The sequence below is a fragment of the Channa argus genome, chromosome 6 (assembly GCF_033026475.1).
Source record: "Channa argus isolate prfri chromosome 6, Channa argus male v1.0, whole genome shotgun sequence".
Classification (NCBI taxonomy): domain Eukaryota; kingdom Metazoa; phylum Chordata; class Actinopteri; order Anabantiformes; family Channidae; genus Channa; species Channa argus.
The window spans coordinates 22,326,846-22,346,624 of record NC_090202.1 but is presented as its reverse complement, the minus strand read 5'-3'; the positions used below and the strand labels follow the sequence as shown (position 1 = coordinate 22,346,624).

The following is a 19,779-nucleotide window of genomic DNA, read 5'->3' as shown; positions in this document are numbered from 1 at the left end:
AATGGGAAATCTAGGTGTTTTTACCTGGTGCTTCTGCTGGTGTGTGTTCAGATAAAAGTCAACTAATTTGCACCTTAAATCTGGTTGATGTGATCACCTTATTTTTCTTTTAATTATAAAGATGTTAATTTTGACTACAGTATTAGAATTATGGTAATAGCTATACAAGTGTCATGTATGCTGTATGGAAAGAAAAGGACAGTAGACAGTGGCTTTGAAAAACACTTTTGTCACAATAATTATTATCAACCCCATGAAGTGATGCAGTACATGATCATATGCTGAAAAGACCTGTGCTAGTGTGGTGTTTACCAGATCTGCTTACTTCTGCTGCTCCACAGTGATCAGTCACTAAGTCTGTTGGGGCTTTCTCCTGCTTTCATACCACATTTTAAAACGCCTTGTTACGGGAGGACTGCTATATGTGACACCAGTAGGGGGAGCCCGCAGCTCACACCTTACTTTCTAATGGACTGGGGACAAAACATGAAGCAGGTTGCCGGGCAGGAGTGCGGACCATATTCAAAGCCTCCCTCTATCTCTGGCCATCAACACAGTGCCAGCATGGCTCCTGACTGCTGTGTCCAATCACTTCACTTAAATTTGTTAATAATAAAAATTCAGGCTGTATTTTCTTGTCCAGTGTTCTGCCTGTTCGTGCTTTGAAGAAGAGAGATGCATGCCGAGAGGCCACCGCCTTCATCATCTTGTCATAAGAGCTCAGTCAACCAGTTATTGATTTCTGACAGGCCATATTTACAATTCGGCTTCAATATCTCATCCTGTTAACATCCAGGCGTTATTGAGCATTTTTTCGCCGAACCTTTACTATGCCTACGTACAAATATTGAGTATATTTTTTAGTGATGTGATTCAAAGCATTAGTCCCGTTTTCCATTTTTTTTTCTGGAAAAACGAGCCTTTTATTACTTTTTGGAGTTTTTTTTTTCACAGTTGCCTACCTGTATATATGATATGTTTCTACCCCATAATATTGTAGTAACAGTTGGTGTATTAGTATTCCAGTGATCTGAGGTTTAGACCTCATACTGTATTGCAAATAAGTGAATTTTGAACTAGAGATTTATAAGACAATGTGTACATTTGAGTAAAAATAGAAACGCCCAACTCTTCCTTCTCCTCAGTCTCCTGCTCTCTCCCCTTCTCGCTGCTTTCTGCTCGTACCGATCCGTGTTTGTGCAAGTTTGTCAAGCTTCAGTGTGGTGGGCTGCAGGCTGAGCCGGGTGCGCAGAGACCGTGCGCTCCTAGCGGCAGCGCTGCTCAAACCAAAAGCCCGAGAGAGGGAGAAGGGAAGGAAGGAGGATGGTGAACTGACTTGACTGCACGTTAACAGCAGTGTATCGCAGGCTAAGCACATGGGTCTTTTGGGAGCAGGTTCCCGTTGTAATAAAACAACTTTGTTGGAATTCATGAGAGTTGAAGGCTGCTTTACAGTCAGAGTCAGATCAGCCGAGCCATGTGTTGAACTGTGGAGACACCGCTGAAGATTCGGAAGGTGTCAAAGACGCGCCTCAAGGAGCCGAGGACCTGCGGCGAAGTGCACAGACCGTACGTTTTGTTCCCAGTGTGGACTTAAAATTCTCCTCAGCTTCTGAAGCGGCTCCTCTTGGAAAAACTGCAGAGATTGCGGATGAACTTACGGGGGGAGCGCGGGTAGGACTCCCAAGAGCGAGAGTTTGGTGGATATGTGCACCCCGAGCAGCTCCGGGTGGCCCACTGTCAAATGGATCCTGCGTGCTTTTGGACCGTGAAACTGGCATTTGTCAGTAACTAGTACCTGTCCAAAACTTTCAAATAATAATATATAAAAAAAAAACACGGAATAGACTTGGCTGTCATTCTGGACACTTATTTTTTGCAGTAAATTTAAGGATTTGCGCGCCGCCGTGGATGTTTAATATGAGAGAATGGGTCCGCTAGCGTTTATCATTGTTGGGGGATTACTGCATTTTCAAGTTGATGGTAAGTTGTCTAACCTTTGTTAATCTGGGTACATGCAGTGAACACATTCAGGTGTTTTGTTCTGACTTCACCAAACACGACTGATTAAGCTGCACCGCTCCTCAATCTTACAAGTGTTGGTTTTTAAACAATATTGACTTTTTGTTTCTGCAGGAACAAAATATATTTTTTAGAGTTTTGATTGTAAAAGCACTGTTAGGTCGGCAACTGTTTTACAAGACCATAACGCAGATAACTATACTCATAGAGTTGTGATTTAAAATCATGTGGCATCTTCTTAGCAACTAGTTTCCATCTTTCGATTTCATTTATTAAACTTGAAGTAATACATGAAGACACAGTTAAGTTCAGCATATACGTCTTCCATCCACTACAGCCAATTATCACCTCTCATTTGGTTAAAATTAAAGCGGAGATGAGTTGATTTTTTAAAATTAATTTATTTTTACTTTCTGTGCAACAGATTGAAGGAGCAGCACCTTATTACTGAACATGCAGATATTATGGCAAAAAAAAAAAAAAACAGATTTAAAATTTATTTTGGGGTGTTCTTTCTATCTATGACTACTATGGTCTGCATGAAGCAAAGGTCCATGAATACAGTATGAATGACTCTGTTACACTGGTTACAGTTTCTCTAGCTGGGCAGTGTTTAAAGTATGTTTCACTACAGGAAAACAGAATCCAAACAATTGTGTTTTTGGATTGTACAAATAAAAGACAAATAATCTTTAACACACAGGAAAGTGGTGTGTGATATGTTGGTCAGATTGTGATACTACAACCTCTGAGCTTCAGTGCTATGGTCATTTTGATTTAGGATTGTAGTGCTGTTATTGCGCATTGTTGTGTAAACCAGCTTAGGCTCCACTTGGGACTGTGACCAGTTTATTATTCCCATTTGTTTGATTAAACTCTAATGATAATGATCTTCACGAGTGCAAATGATACTGAAAATGTTTCGTTTTTGCAGCCAAAATCATCAACCCTTTTTGTCTAATTTGCTGGCTTTCTTTTTGTTTTGTTTTTTGATTTTATGATTCTGTTGGGATTCACCAGCCTACAATGCAAATAGTTTAATGGGAGAATTACAATTAAAATTATGACTCACATCAAACACTAATATAGGAGGGCTCAGATGATTAAAGAAATTGTGAATAGACCCAACCTGTTACTGTTGAAGAGAGGAGAAGGATTATGACATTTTACTCTTGAAATACAATAACCTGGGGTCTTATCTTAATTTTTGTGCTGCTTTTGAATTGGACACACCTTTTTACTGTTGTCTCACACTGATGCTGGTCTGCACAGACAATGAGAAATCCATAACCATAGAACAAGTGAGCCGTTCTCCCGATCAGTTAGAAACTGGGACATTTTATCAGAACAATGTTGTGAGTGATGATTCACATACATGTTTGCTTTGTTTTGTTTGTACAAGTTTGCAGTATGTAAAGTCGAGGTTTTGTTGTCACTGAATACAAGAGCTGGCCAGGCCTCATTTTTCTTTTCATTCACCTGTCAACTGCCGCTTTTGTTCTTTGCAGCTGCAAATTTTGGTTCTGATGCTTTTCACTTTCATCTTCATACCTTCTGTGTATCAAATCAGGGCTTCTCTAGTGGGATTTTTTCCCCCCTCTTTTCTTTCTTTCACCTTTTTCCATGTCTTTTGCTGTGTTCAGCCAAGCCCACTGGTTGCTAAGCAGTGGCTGATGGCATTGCAAGCTGCCCAGAGGGTGAGAGTGCACATCTCTCTCAGAGCAGTGGATCTTTCCAGTCATTTGCCTGTCACTCTCCTTCCCCCCTTTTTTCTTGGGCTCCCCTTCCATCCCAAAAGATCTCACCCATCACCCGGCCCTTTCCAGTGGTAATGTGAGGGTTCTTGGAGAGGGAGGAGCTTTCTCTAAGAGTCCACTTAGGCAGACAAAAAGGTCTGGAGTTGTATTGACTGGGCAACATAGCCAACAAAACCAATGCTTGTGAATGGCGTCAGTCACTGTTTCGTGTGGTGTGATTAATAATGCTAGTGTGTAGGAGGGGAAAGAAAAGGTGAGATTGAGACAGGGTTACTACACTGTTTTGAGAATCAGGTTGATTGCAAGAGAAGATTTTTCCAGGAATAAACTAGACTGCAGCTGTCTGGTTATCGCTTAAACTGTGCTGTGCTGCTTTTGAAGTTGGATTCAAACATGCTTTTATAGTGGAGTGCACTCCTGACCGAGTCCAATTGTGAGATCTTCTGCATACGTGTGTCTGATGCAGTAGCTGGTGACATCAAGTCCACCATGAGTAATACATTTGGGCGGCTGTACCCCCAAGGTGCTCCTGGTGGGTCAGGTGAGCACCTGTATGGCAGCCACCGCCATCAATGTGTGTGAATGAGAAGCAACATTGTAAAGTGTTTTGGAAAAAATCACTTTATAAGTGGCCAACAAGTAGTGAAATGTGTTGCACTTTTACTGCATGTATAAGGCTATAGGGATGGCCACTATGTGTCTTAGTGCCCCAGACAGTGGACAGTCCTTTATCTGCCAGACTGCGGTTTCACCAATGCTGAGTGAAGAGAAACCCACACCTGGAGAATGTTTGTATGTATGCGTTAGGAAAAGGAGAAGGGGGGGAGCAACAGAGTAATCAAATCTAAAAATTGAGAGAAGTGTTGTTTAACAACACAATCTTTTAAAGAGATGGCGAGGATGAGGTTTTATTGCGAAAGCACCCTGGAGACTAATGGCTCTGTTGATGGTCATGATTGAATGAAAAGGGTTTAAAGTACTGCTCTATAATGAAAAGTAAGCCCAGATTAAAATAGTCTAGGTGAATGATGAGGCAGGCTGAGGTCATTGTATAAGACCCATTGCGGTGTCTCGCCCCAAATGTGATTGTTCTGCTTGAGTTGGCAGCGTTTAGGCAGTGTTATTGTAATTGAGGTTCATCTGCTAGAATGGGGCTGCAGTAATGATGAACCTTCATCAGAAATCTACAGGAAGCGCTTCTCTACTGTCTCCCAAGGTCTCATCACTGTCAAAGAAGCCACTTTTCCCGGCATCAAAGAGCACTACTGTTTATACTCTGATTAACATCAAAAATGAGTCGAGAGCAAAGACAACAAAAGTGATCATAAGAGGAAGTGAATGAACAGGGAACAAAGAAATAGGATGAGGTGCACAGTTGTCCACAGATCCTTGTGCATGTATAAGTGTGTGGTCCTTGACCAGTGGCATGGGCCTGTGAATATTCCTGATATTTTAAGAGCTAAGTCTAGTTATTGTGTGGATCATATTTTAGCGGTCATCCCTTGCATATTCACGACTGAACAAAATAGAGTTTAAGGTCTGCATATTTGTTTGAAATCATCTGTAATCACTCAAATATAAAATGTTCACAGCAGTTTTAAATTCTGGGTCACACTGGTTGTACATTTTCTTACAGCACAAGGGGGGGAGAAAATGTCAGCATCATACAATGCACAAGGCAGATTTGGCTGTTAGAATAGCAGAATGGAGGGCAGGCAGTGCCACTTTTCTCCATTTGGCTTTTGCTTTATTAAGCATCAGCCAACCATACCCCTGACATTTACAGAGTCAGAAAAAAGCCTAATGCCTTGATGCTTTTGCTCAGAGAAACCGACACAAAAAGGTTAAAATTACAACAGGAGGGAATAGAGATTTGATGCCAAGAGGTAATGCAGGAGCAAAGGATAAATGCCTTTCCTCATATGTTTTGTATTTGCAACCCCCACCCGCCCCCGCCCAACCTGGTGTTCCTTTCCTAACACACACTTCTTTGAACCACTGTCTGTCATTGGTGGTGTCCATATGGGTGGAATTCAAACACTAAGGGGGTTTTGTACAGCTGCAATGGCAGAGTGGGACTGTATGTGAAGGTACGGTTGGGGGAGGAGTAACATGATGAATTGAGCATGCTGACAGTGAAGTAAAGAAAGCATTTGGGGCCTTCACCTGTCTCACACACCTGTACTTACAGAAGACACACCTGTGCTTATGGCCCCAAGACATTGATATAATCCTTGCTCTGTTCTCTCACTGCCTCTGTTTCCCAAACAGCTGATTAAGAGTTTGAACCGTGCCAGCAGACCGAAAATGTTGATCTTATTACTATTATGTAATTCCTGATGATTAGATGATTGAGTGAATGAATACTTATTGATCATTGGCAAATACCCAGCCAGTGGTTATTCCCCAAACTGTGTGTGAGACAGATGCATCAGTTGCAGTGTGGATGTGATGAGCATTTATATATCCACAAAATTTGATTATCTTAAGAGCATGCCAAATGTAGACAGTAAGGATTGCCATAAACTTTCTGGAATAGACAGCATGTTTGGATTATCTGTGTTTTTATGTTGCATGCTGCACTGAAAAGGTTGTGTTTGGGGATGCACTAATTACTCTCTGTCCCTTTGCCCTCCCTTTGTCCTGTGGTTGGCTGTTTTGCAGCAACCTTCAGATGCAAGTGAGAGATGTCAAGGTTAAATGACTCCAATAAGTATATACACATGTATAACTGTACAGGAGGCAAAAATCTGCACAAATGAAAAAGCATTCGATACATATATTAAAACATGTTCCCATTTCCCCGACATACCTGCCATTATATTTACGTATATTTCTGGTTGTTATCAGTCGATTACTTGCCACATTCCTTCTTGTTTTTAGTCAGTGAAACCTTCTTGTTCTCCATTGTCGTGTGTTTGTTTGACAGTTGTACCTAAGTTGAGTGTCTCACCAGTGTCTTGAGAGATGAGGTCAGACCTGGTGATAAAAATACATGAGCTGTCTCTTTAGTGTGAGGGGTGTGGAGATGGACAGCCAGAGCACAACACTCAAGCAGACATCTGTCACATACACAGCAGCAGTCCAGCATAGCTGTAATACTGCTCATGGTGGTGGAGCCCACTAAATAAGTGTCTCATTCCACCATCTCCCTCCCTGGCCTGGTCTATGGATCGGCCAGTCATGACAGGTTGCTGCTTTTTTTCCCCCCTGTAACTAACTTGGAAATCAAATCCTATATTACTGCATGGGCTAAGCAAACAAGTGTTGTAGTTTTTTATGGTGATAAATTGAAAATATTGTATATTGGCAATTGTTTTACTAGAGTATGTGTAAATAATGAGTAAGCTAATGTCTTTATTTTTGGCCACATTTATAAATAATTATTTCATAATAAGATCTGTTCTCTTGCAGCGCTTTCTTAAATAACCTTGTTGTGTACATGTTTTTCTATTTGCTGATATATGCTAAGTTATGTATTCTAATAGTTCAGTTGCTAAAAATGACTGTCACACTAAGAAGCAGTGTTTTAGAGACATTTGGAAGTTGATCACATACATACATAATAATTTGTAATAAGGCCTGTTCTCAGCCTACTGTATTTTTCTCGGCTGCTATTTAAAACACAGTGGCACCACACTGCTTTGTAAACTGAGCCAGTATTGCCAGGGGGAAGGATTTACTGTGTATAATGGGTCCTGGTTCTACTGGCTTTGTGGTTGAAGTCTGTAGAACATGACACGAGCCAAGTGTCACAGCCATTGCGGTGGATAGGAACAAAGCCTTAATCACATCCTTGAACGTTTGAACTCTCCAGTTTCACTTGCAGGAGGATGATTATTTTTCTGGAGAGCTGCTCACGGGCATTTGTCACTGAGAGGCTCGGTAACACCCAGCCATAGGGGGAGTTTTGAAATATAGTGGGTGTATGTGTGTGAATTTATTTGTGAGCACTATTCATAACCATCAAAGCCTGTTGTTTTTTGTGTTAGCTTGGATATATGGGCCTTAGGAAATTAAATGAGTCCTTCATCCACTTACTACTGCCACCCTTGACCCTGTTGCCATAAGCTGGACCAGATGAAGTGTCCTGTGGAATAAAAATTTAATAAATCTCATCTTGACTTGGTATTCTGTACCTTGAAAATACAAACACTGAGCAATAAGGGCCATTTAATTACCTCGCTTTGCTCTGAGTCCATTATGTGGGTGGTTACAGCTCTTATTCCTCATGTTCACATGTGGGGCTGAGAACCACTGTAGTGGTTGGTGGTGCTGACTGCCCTTGTTGACATGCAGCAATACCGCAATGTGTTGACCACAGGTTAGCACCCATGGCACACCTCCAATTATCCACTCATCTCAACACAGTGTATCATGGACACCTGGAGGCCTTCACTTTTAAAGCAATAAAGCACTTATTTATTTATGCCTATTTTCCCCTCGATCTACAGCGGCAGCTCAGCAATGCAGGTAAAGAGATTACAATGCTTGAGGGAGAATCAATTGATGCCATTCATTTCATTGTACTCCCTGACTCCAGTAGGAACTGGTTAGAGTAGCCCAGGCTTGAAAGTAGGGAACGGTGTCCACATTTACAAGAAGCACACGAAACACACACACACAGAGTTTCAGTTTTATAGCACATTTACAGAAATTAAAATGACCAAAGATCCTGCTCTACCACCATTCAACTAATGACTTCTGCTTGACTGGAGAATGTCGACATTATATTAACTCAAGGGGTTCTCTACAGTAGTAGACAAGGAAGCAGAGACTATTAATGGTTAAATTCACCCCTCAAATTTCTGCTACTTGTTGTGTAGTTCGAACACAGATTTTCCCACATAGGCACTGGTCATTATTATTAAGAATACTAATGCAAAACAGAGGTAGGCAAGCAAATGGCTAAGCACAGGCTTAAAACCTCAAAGGGACCTGCAGGAAAGGAGAGAAGTCTAAAGAAGGTGGGGTTGTGCAGCCGGCGACACGTTCGAGTGGCCCTTGCATTGGAAATCATTTAATCTGCATCACACAGTTTAGTGTCCCTGCTAGTTGCCACACAGTTCCTTAGAGCTGGCGCTATACTCCTTGCACTACACAGCCAATTTATCAACACCATGAACTGTTCTTACCTGTCCTTCCTTTTCTCCCTTTAGTGTCTTGTTTCAAGTCAGCAATCGGAGCTCTCCTGAGACAAGCCACCTGCTAAAAAAGAGATAATATCACTGTTTATCTTCATGGCTTTTGGTAGTAGAATGAAGAGCGAGAATTATAGTAGTTTGGAGAAAAAATAAGAACAAGATGTAAACTGCTTGAAATGTAAGCTATGTGAGTCAGCCCTTTGCAGTAAAATCAGATATTCTGTTTCCCACAGTTATCTATTTATATATTCCAACTGCATGGCTGAGCGAGGGCAAATATACAGATGCATAGTCAATACGACCCCAACACACCACTGCCTGAAATACTCTCCGAGTGGAATTCTATCTGGTATTTGTTGGATGTTAGCATGGATGCAGAGAGAGGTTCAGAGCTACTCCTGGCTAGAATTACCCCTGTGTTTGCTTTCAGAGTATAGATCTACACAGGGGAGGGGCGGGGGGCAGTATGAAGAGCACTGAGGTGGAACAGAGCCCATCATATGAGCTAGCTAGCTTACTAGCTTGAAGTCTGAACATAAAACACAAGAATTTGCTCTGCACCTGTGAACACCCTTCATTTCACTTCCTGTGTCTTCACTGGGATGATTTTGCTGTGTAGTTGGTTGCTGGCTGTATGCAGTGGGTTAGAAGGGACTATAGTGACACCTCACTGAGATGTGTTGTGCTTCTGGTATTGGGGTGTACTGGTGCTCATGTGCTGAGACGCCAATGACAGCCCGCCATAAAGAAGATGAATCTGGGTGCAGAACAGGGTGCTTGCAAGTGTCACAACAGGCCAGTGCAGAGGCGTGGAGGGCCTACAACATCATTCTATTGCCACCACCAGTTTCCTCCTGCTGCTCTCTCACATTTCCCTCGTGGTGACATGATGGATATGAGTCAGTCACTCTCACAGCAAGGGTAGGATGTAACAGGACAGGGAGCAAGTGAAGGAGCTAGTTGAATATTGGGAAGCGGAGGTGGAGATATATAGAGGGGATATAGTGGGTGGTTGAGGAGGTGGAGAGAGCCAGGAGAAGTGGGAGGCAGGCAGAGAATATATTTTTCAGAATGGACAACATGGATTTAATAAATAATTCATGTATTCTGAAATTTCTTTGAGGTTGTCAGTTTTTTTTGGGGGGGGGGGGGGGGGGGGGGTTCATATTCACTCAGCTCTCACTTTCTGCATGAAACACCTCCACTATTTCAGTCTCCACATTACAGTGATACTGCATCTTGGCCTAGACTGTAGTTTTCATGTTTGATGTTTTATGGAGCCTCAGTGACTGGAACTTCTTGCCTTGGTCCAAGGTTGCTGTTGGTTACCTGTGATCAGTGCACGTCTGTTGGCAGAATAACTAATATCTCTTTGGGGAGCCCTTCCTTTTATGCTCTCACTGTGTCTAGTGCGGGTATTGATTTGGTTGGTGGGCTAGAAATTCTCCTGGGAGCTAATAAAAATAATTACAAAAAGATCATCAAAGGCCTGACCTTCTATTGCACACATGAATAAATATGTGACAAAGATAATAGAAAAAAGCCTTTCTACGTGTGTGGTCACTGGAACATGAGGGAGAATGAACTGTTGACATAGATAAAGTGATGTTTTAAATCCCAGAATCGACTAAGTGTGTTAAGTGCTTTGATATTTCCGTGATTAGAACCTTAGAAAAAATCCTACCGAGGGAGAAAGCATGCTATAATACTGCACATTACTTGGATAGCAGCATTGCACAATTGCATGCAATTTCAGTGAACTTAAGTAGACTGAAAGAAAGGCAGAAAAGAATCTGCTTCTGGTTCAGTAATCCTGCTCTGATTTCATTCTCTGCCTTTGTGCTTGTTTGTTTGTTCTCTGGCTCCTGCTTTTCTCCCGGAGAGAATGACTGCCCAGCAGTGGTAAAAAGTAATGGCAGTGTTATTGCAGACAGGGGGAAACACAGCATTTTGATTGGAGCGTGTGCCCTGAGACCCAGTGAAGTGCACTCGCCTCAGCTCAGAGAGCACTTGATTGCACAGCACCAATGATCGCATCAAAAGGGCAACAGAAAGCCCATTTACCGTAAAGAGAGTGAGAAACGGGCCCCAATAGGAAGCTGAAAATTGACTTTTACTTTTGTGAGGAGCTTAGTCAAATGCCTGGGTGGTGGGGATCTACATGAGGTTATTAATTTGATGCAACTGGACAGCACACATGTAGGGGCATTACCAAGACATGAGATATAGTAAATGAAGTACAAACATTATGGTGTGATGCTTGCTGAAAAGCGAACAGACAAGGTTCTACAGTGTTGAGATAGATGGGCCTCTTTTAGAACATATTCCATGGCATATGGAGGTGCCTTTAACCTTTTCTACCTCTACACCTGACTACCGTTTCAGGAAGGACACTGACCAGTCACGTCTGGCCCTCTGTGCACTCGCCTCAGCTTTTTTTGGCAGTCAAAGGACAATTCTAGAGGCATCTGCTGTGTTCATTTCCACAGGAAAGAGGAGAGCAGATGGAGACTCAGTGTTTAAGTGATTAGAAGGTAGTAGATTGGAATACAAATTGGATTTAAAGAAATTAGACTGATATAAATCGAATGGAGTTCATGTGGTTTAGTGCTGTGGGTGTACGCTAGCCTTAGTGGAAAGCCTCTGCAGGACCTGTGGCTCATGGGGGAAGCAGATGCACCAATGAGATAAGAATAAATGTGCATTTGACACTCGATCTGTGGAAAATGGGGGGTCTCCATGCCCATCCTTTATCTTGCCCTCCATTTATCAATGTCACGGTGTTAATTACTGCTTCATTTAATAAGTCACTTACTGCCAGGACGCAAACTTACCCCTCTAACTGGCTACGTTACTATCGCATACCAATGCTGAAATAGGTAGAAAAACTGTGAGTAGTATTCTGTAGGTTTTTGCCCCTCCTACAGAACATCTTTGTTTTCCACATAATGGCAGTGAGATTAGATCATGCACTCTTGAAGCAGGATACCACCACCCCCTCGGCTACAAACCCCTGTCTGTGGCCCCACTTAGAGCAGGACAGCTCTGATCACTAATCAATGACAAGGAAATGGAGGGAATTAGCCCAAATTAGGAAGGCAAGAGAACAGACTACCTCCTGTTACCTCCTGGGTCAATATGCCAATGTCTGATGCCTGACCCCTTCTAAGACAAATAATCATCATCATTTACACAAAGTAAATGCATGCATTTGAGTGTACAGTATGTGTGCACACATATACCCCACAATAATGATCTGAAGTATATTGTGTTTGGATCAGCAGATTTCTGCTTGCACCTGTCTGTTGGCCCGGTGACTTTAAAGAGCAGAAAAAAACTGCTTCTCCTGGCTTCCCCGGGGAGATTCAAGTCTAAGGGGTAGTGGAACATGTGCAGACCCAGCCAAACAAAGAGCTGGAACCTCCACCGTTTTGCCTTCGTCCCACGTTGAAATTAGTCCTTACATAAGCACAAAAGCCTATGTGGTACACTGCTCTTCTGTGCACCAGCCGCCATCCTATTACCCCACTGCACTGCCCCGGGGAAGGGCACAGTCTCAGCTCAATCACATGCACACCTGCAAGAACTAATTTTAAGACAATGAACCAGCACTGGACTTAATACAACACTGATGAGCTAACAACTGAATCAGAGTTATTGATGGGGTGCTTAATGTGGTTCAGAAGAGGATAAAGAATAGTCGCCTTTTTCCTATTCTCTTTACTCTGCATTTTATTGATGCTGGATCAAACTCTTTGATTGATGCATGGTTCCGAGGGCCTCTGTGATGTAAATGTGTATGCATGTGGCCTGCACCATCTTATCTCCATGGTTCAGACCTGGTCAAAGACATACATGGAGCTCTGACTTGGTGAGCATTATCTTAGCTGCCAGACTTTCTGAGCTCACCCAGTGCAAGCCTTAATAAAAAGAACTGGGCCAGGGTTTTTAGCATCAGGGGATTAGCATTCGGCATTAGTCTGGACCTCGCCATTCATATTCACATCACATATATACTCCTGCAACAGTGTACTCAACAGTTTTACTACTTTGCACCCCCCCAAAACCACATATGTAATTTGTGTGTGTGTGTGTGTGTGTTTAGTTCAGATGTAGGCTGACTGAACTCTTGCATTCACAGTTCACCCATGGGTCCAATTACCCACAAGCCCTTGCATATATAGTTGAGAAGAGCAGATGGCTGCTTTTTGACTGGCCTGAAATGGTGATTAAAGGGTTTAATGTATGTTTTACATGCTTCTAACGCAAGACAAAAGTAGATAACTGTTAGAGTCGGCCATCCATCTACTGGTGGCAGCAAGTAAAAAAGAAATGCAGGGGACAAGTTGGTAAATATACTAACATGCTAAGCTGAATTTTTAAATTTGATAAGATATGCGTCTTTTAGTAGTTTACTATTTTTTTACAGCAGTTGTTATAGTTTTGCTTCATGACAACCTTTTGCCAGTAATTTCTTTACATTCATGAAATGAAAGCTTTACTTGAGTCACACCATGTAGCTCATTCTGGGGGACTCACATGTTACATGGCTACCTGGTTTATGTGGCCTTTTGCCTCTGTCCACTAATTTCTCTGCTGGTCGTTGATCTGATAGAGCATTTTTGTAAAGTCATGTGACAATGTAAGATTAATTGTAACTCATTTTTTAACTCCAGGATCCCGTCTGCGCCAGGAGGACTCCCCACCCCGGATTGTGGAACACCCCTCTGACCTGATTGTATCAAAAGGGGAACCCGCCACTCTCAACTGTAAGGCAGAAGGGCGGCCGACCCCAACAGTGGAGTGGTACAAGGATGGAGAGCGGGTGGAAACAGACAAAGATGACCCACGTTCTCACCGTATGCTACTGCCCACTGGTTCGCTTTTCTTCCTACGCATTGTTCATGGACGACGAAGCAAACCAGATGAGGGAGCCTATGTCTGCGTGGCCCGGAACTACCTGGGAGAAGCTGTCAGCCGCAATGCATCTTTGGAAGTTGCATGTGAGTAACAGCTCTGGCTCCTCTTTGTTCTTAATGTCTCTTCTTAATTTCTCCTCCTTCCTGCTGAAATACCTTCTGTTTATATTCTTTAATAAGTGATTTGGCCCGATGAAGAGAAGGCTTGATGTTGCTGCTTTTGAATAATGGAACGACTGTATTGACATTCAGCAATGAAAAATTAAGGAGTAATATTGACCGCTTCTTTTTAACGTCATAAAGCCCTTTTTTTTAAATTTATACCTAATGGTAAAATACGTTGTCGGTATTGTAGGAAATGACTGTAAACAAACACATTTAGTTGAAGCCGACTGGAATGACTATTTTTAGAGTTTATTTTATTTTACATTTAATGTTCTCTATTGCAAACACCACTAATTTCCTGTGGGTCTAAAAGGAACAGTCAAGCTGTAACAATGTAATGATTTTCTAAGGAATGAGTTTTTCAACCAAAGACTTGAGATACATTTTATATTTTTTCCTAAAGGGAATGTGATTGAAGTTGTCTACAGACCGTAAAGGTGGACATAAAGACTATATAAAAGGGACATTATGGAATGGCAGTCATGAGTCTCTCACAGGTGGGTGGGGTTAAAGCGACAGGCCCAAATCAAAGTCCTGACGGACATTTGACATGTGCTGCCTGGACTGCTGAACACTGACAGGCAGAACCTGAGCTGTGGGTCGAATTACCTTTGAAGATGAGTCTCCCCCCAGCAGGCTTAGACTAAGCTGTATGTGTATGTAGTGACTCCCATGGACCTTAAACTGCCCCTGAGAGGGAGTGGCAAGTGTCCATGTCCTCCTTTGTTTTAACTGGGGATAAGATCAGCCTTTAAAAGAAGTGCTACTTTCAAGAAACAAAACACACAATGTTGTGTTTTTAGTGGTATTCAAGGTTGTTTTTTTTAATGTTGCACTTGATTTGTTTGATTTGGCACAAAGAGCAGACTTCAGATCTCATATTGTGATACATCTGAACTTCAGCTATTGTAGAGTTAGCAGTTATTCACTTCTTTCAGTTATGAGGCAAAAGGCTTTCATTTTCCTCAGTAAACACAGATTAAGCTAGCGTGTTGCTAATTAAATATTTGACAATGTTTTGAAGAGAAGAGGCAGTAGAAATAATGATGTTCCATGTAATAGAAATGACCTGAAACTGTATTTCTAAGGTGATAACAAATGTAGCAGGATGGATAGTTGGTTTGTGAACATTGGGAATTGGATTTTGTGCATTGGAAGGGAGGTTTTTTTTTCCACCAGCTCTGATCCAGTACCCTGCTTTCCCAGGGGCATTCCAGCTGCCCCCAGGTGCTAACTTGGTGATAACAGCTTGATCTATCGATTGCTGTAAGAGGGCTCTCTCCTCTTTCTAAATGAAAATTCATGAAAAATTGATGAAGACCCCACATTATTTTATTCTTCTCTTCTGGACTGTAGAATGGTAGCCTTTTTATATATTATCTCTTTTTCCTCTCTCATGTAATATTGGTTAAGCAGGCATGGGGGTTGAAGCAAGGCATTGAGTAAGAGGTCAAGAGGCCAGGAGATGAGGGGATAAGGAAAAGCTAGAAAGGTGAAGAAATAACAGCACACATGAAGGGAATTGGGTTCGAAACAAAGAGGTTCAGGCCAAAGCCTCAGGCCACACTCTGCATGAAGAACTCAGAGCTGTAATGTACCATTTTGATTAAAAGCTACACCTTCAGCCCCCAATAAAGCAAAACCTTTGATTCTGGCTCTGCTGTAGCTTATACACTGTATGGCCTGCTATCACTAAAGATTGTCTTCCATTAACATAAGATTTAATGCACATACAGTTAGTACAAATGTTCTTTCATCAGAAATTAAAGTTAAATTGAATGTAGAAAGAGGGATGCACCAATGTAATTTTCATTATTTGACTTTATACCTTTTTTAGACTGTACACCCATTGACCATTTTTGTTACTACTGATGCTAAAAGAACATTTGTACTAGCTGAACGTGCACTATTATTATGTTGGGGTTAAGCTTATGTCTGTATACTCTTACACTTAAATGGCATATAAGGGCATCCAAACATATTAACAAAAAAACACTTAGCTAGTACAAAGGATTTTTTATCTTCAGCAGTGCGCATAAAAAGCTTTTGCATTACTCATTTTGACATTTTAACATAAGGGGATGCAAACCTTTGTGCGCTACTGTAAATATACCTTCTATTGTGTATCCTGTAGCTCTGCTGTAAACTACTTGACATCTTATTGATGTCGCTTATGTGTCATAAAAATGACTGGTGTCGTGTATTTTCTTTGTGATTTTTTTCTTTGCACAGAAATTAGGTTAAAATGCATCCCAGAGACAAGCAAAGGGCTCTCTTTCAGTCTTTCAGCCAGGTCTTAGAAAGGGCTAGGAGGGAGGGGGGGCAGAAAAGGGTTGGGGTGCTAAATCCCACTGCAGTGATTAGCTTTATCAGGTCCTGACATCCGTCTAGTGATTGTAAAGCCGAAGCTAATCACTCGAGAAGAAGCAGCATTTAAATCTATATCTGTGTTGAACTGGATTTCTGTTTATGATACATCTTGCCACCCCCGTCTTCCACCTCCCCCTTTCCTTCCCTTGTATTCAGCACACCTTTTCCCCCTCTCCATTCACGAGTGGTTGAGCAGGACCCTGGTGAGATAATTGAATTGCAGCTCTGAAACAGATTGAACTCAGTGTCCACTGAGCAGAGTGGTACTGCTGCATGCTGGACATCAAGCTGGGCAGCACTCACCACTCTCACTGTTGGAGGAGGAAAGGTGGAGTGGAAAGCAACAGGGAGAACAGGCCTCTGAGAGGTCCTTCTGCATTATTAATGTGGGCCAGATTGGGAGGACTTGTGCCTTGCTTAGTCTTGTCTGCTTTAAGTGTTAGAAGTTGAGGACACGTTGCTCAAAATGAATGGAGAGGACCATCAACTGCCTTGTGTGTTATCGTAGTCAGTGGTGCATAAGCAGAGGACAGTGCTTAGACATCACTTTGCTGCATCAATTTTGGAAAAAAATTCATTATAGCTGTTGCTTACTTTCCTGCAGGCCAGCTCTATGGGATGGATGTGCTGCATATAAGAGGGGATGTGCCCCCTTTTCTTTTTTTCCAAACAAACTAGGTCAATGAGCAGGTTCATAAATCATTGTGAAGTCTGTGTCCAAAATGCTAGCTGTAGCCACTGCTGCTGAATAAATTGCTAGCACTGCAGATACCTGTGTGTATGATAGTGTGACAAGGTACAGTATACCTGGGGCAATAGGATACCAAGCAAAATGTTAATTAGCCTCGTCTTGTCAAGTAGATGGGAAATGGGATGTAGGCGTAGTGCTCCAGATCCAAGGATAAAGGGTAAGCCGTTGTAGTTTTAAATTTTGACTGTGACCCAGGCCCCTTTGATGTGTATTAAATATTTGTAATCATCTGGGAGATGCATTGCAATGGACAGAAGACACATAACTTTGCAGAGTATATTTGCATTTTTGGTGCATTGTTCAGTTTTTATGAGTTGATAAATGCAAATGACACAGAAATTAAACAGATGTCTTGGGGTGGTTCTAAATGCCATTTGGAAAGGGATTGGATGACTTTTAAAAAGTCCTTTGATATCATCTACTGTACCACTTCTGCAATTAAGTGAATCGTTAGGTAGCATTTGGTCCTCGTACAACAAGGTAATTAGCAGGAAAATAGAGTTGGGAGAGGTGTGAATGGTGAAGAGGGGAGGTGGGTACCAAGCTGTTTCTGTTGTGTCCAGCATGAGGGGATGCTAATAAAGGGACAGGCCCGAAGGGGAAGGCCAGGTGGGGAGTCAGACTGAGCTGCACCGCAAATGCTCACCTGCACTTATTATTCCATTTCAGAAATGAGAAAATGTAGTGCCTGGTGCACGCAAACAACAGACACTCACACGTGTACACAAACACCTGCCCTCACGCTCATACAAACCCCAGTAGGATGAGGTTTAATCTGTGCTCAAGTCCTTGAGAAATAATGAAGGGTAATGAAGGAAGCAGCAACAATACCACCGCTATGGCACATTAATGAAGCATACTACTAGTAGACAAAAACAGAGTAAATTCTGATTTCAATTTAAATTTCTCTCCCAGTACAACTCAGTGTATCTGTTTGTTTATGTGGCGGGATGCAAAGAACACAGATTTAATGGCCAGTCGGTTAAAAAGAAAAATAATAATTGCACAGACGGCTGCTGTTGTTGCATTTTCTGGCACTGTTGATTTTACTTCTCGGTATGTGACCAAGTTCAGAGCAGGAAAAAAGTAGTGGCATGGTAGAGGAAAAGTATAGATGCAGAAAAGGTGGGAATGTTGTCCTGTGATAAGAGAGCGGGTGAGAGCAGGCAAGGTGTGAGAAATATCTTCCCCTGATAAACTGTGAGAGAGGAAAAATCCCTGATTAAATGTGTCAGCTCTGTGTCTGTGCAGCTGGAGTTTGCTGACCTCTGTAAAGAGGTGTTGTTATCTGTTAGGATTTTTACTCACAGTGTCTACACACACACACAACCATTCACATACACATAAGCTGTTGCCTGCAGCCACACACACCAGCATGCAGATTGCACTTATGTCACATATCAGCCACAGATGGCTGCAATAAATGAGGAGTTCCTGCCTCAACCCAACTCCTGAGCAGTGCATGGAAAGAGACAGGCCAGCAGAAGAGAAACTTAAAAATATGCTCAGAGAGATAAATCATTGGAATACACTGCAGTCACCACCAGCACCCTGACCTTTCTGTGTCACACGCACCAGCACAGACACGTTATTTCCTGAGACTGCACTTTCACTATTCTCTACGGGCCTTATATCCCAGCTCTGACCTCCGTCTGTGTTAGAAAACAAGTGTAGTGCTGAAAAAGGGGAAATACAGCGCACCTACAGTAGACTGTGGCACTTTATAGCTTAAGAATGACCACAATAATGAAGTGTTGCACTTCAGAGCTCAGGATTTATACACAGTGTGGCCAGAAGGTGCATAGAGGAGGCAAAGAGTGGAGCACTTGATGAGATCCAAGTTCGGGAGGACCTTTGATCTTTTGCAGGCGCTTACCAGTCTTTTTCTCACCCCCTTTACGCTCACTCTCCACCTCTCTACTTCCACCATTGTGTGACCTTTGAGTGTATAAACCAGATTAAACAAGTGTGTGGTGCTCTGTCATGGATGCCATGGCCCGTCAGCAGAGGAGTGAGCCATCAGGCAAAGAATGCTGAGCCAGCCACTTCTCACACCCATTAGTGCCCAGTAAGATGAAGCACCCGTCTCACTAGGTTTTGTTGTGTTTCTTTTATACACTCTACTCACGCTGCTTCACACTCTCCCTTTTTTTTCTCTTTATTGTGACAATGTAATTGATGCCCTCTCCACTCTGACAATGATGATATTGCTTTGTCTCTCCTGCCTGCTTGTCTTGTGCTTCCTCTCCTCATTCTCCTTGTTCCCTCCACCTCCAGGTGTCTCATTGGCCATACTTCAGATTGTAGGTGCTCACTCAGCAGTAACTATAAAAGAAACCTTTGCATTGCTTTACAAGCTTGGTAATGTTGTAAAGATTGCACACCTTCAGACAAGCACGTTCTATAAAATAAATGCAACCTAAATGTTGTTTATTTTTCTCACATCCGACTGTAGACCTTAGACTGACTTGTAAATTATTTGAATCTGTCTGCAGGTCAATTAGTGATCAGCTTTTAAACATAAGGAGAGGCTCCTGCTTGCACTGGCGGATCACACTTTTATTTCTGATTTAAATTTGACTCAAGTTTATAATTCATTCAAGCCCTGTAGTTTTTCAGTAAGGAGATTTTTTTTTCCAAAACATCCAAAT

General features: G+C 42.2%; 1 protein-coding gene across 11 annotated transcripts in view; it reads left to right on the top strand.

The window, feature by feature from the left end:
• robo2 (roundabout, axon guidance receptor, homolog 2 (Drosophila)) overlaps positions 1-19,779 on the top strand; it is a 245,448-nt gene that overhangs the window by 92,124 nt on the left and 133,545 nt on the right. For 10 of the 11 annotated variants that reach the window (XM_067506388.1, XM_067506392.1, XM_067506396.1 and 7 more), the window contains exon 2: positions 13,600-13,926. In XM_067506388.1, the coding sequence (XP_067362489.1) occupies positions 13,600-13,926 (327 nt within the window). Of the gene's footprint in view, positions 1-1,195; positions 1,984-13,599; positions 13,927-19,779 lie in introns of those variants that run through there. The other variant, XM_067506391.1, reaches the window with a different exon arrangement.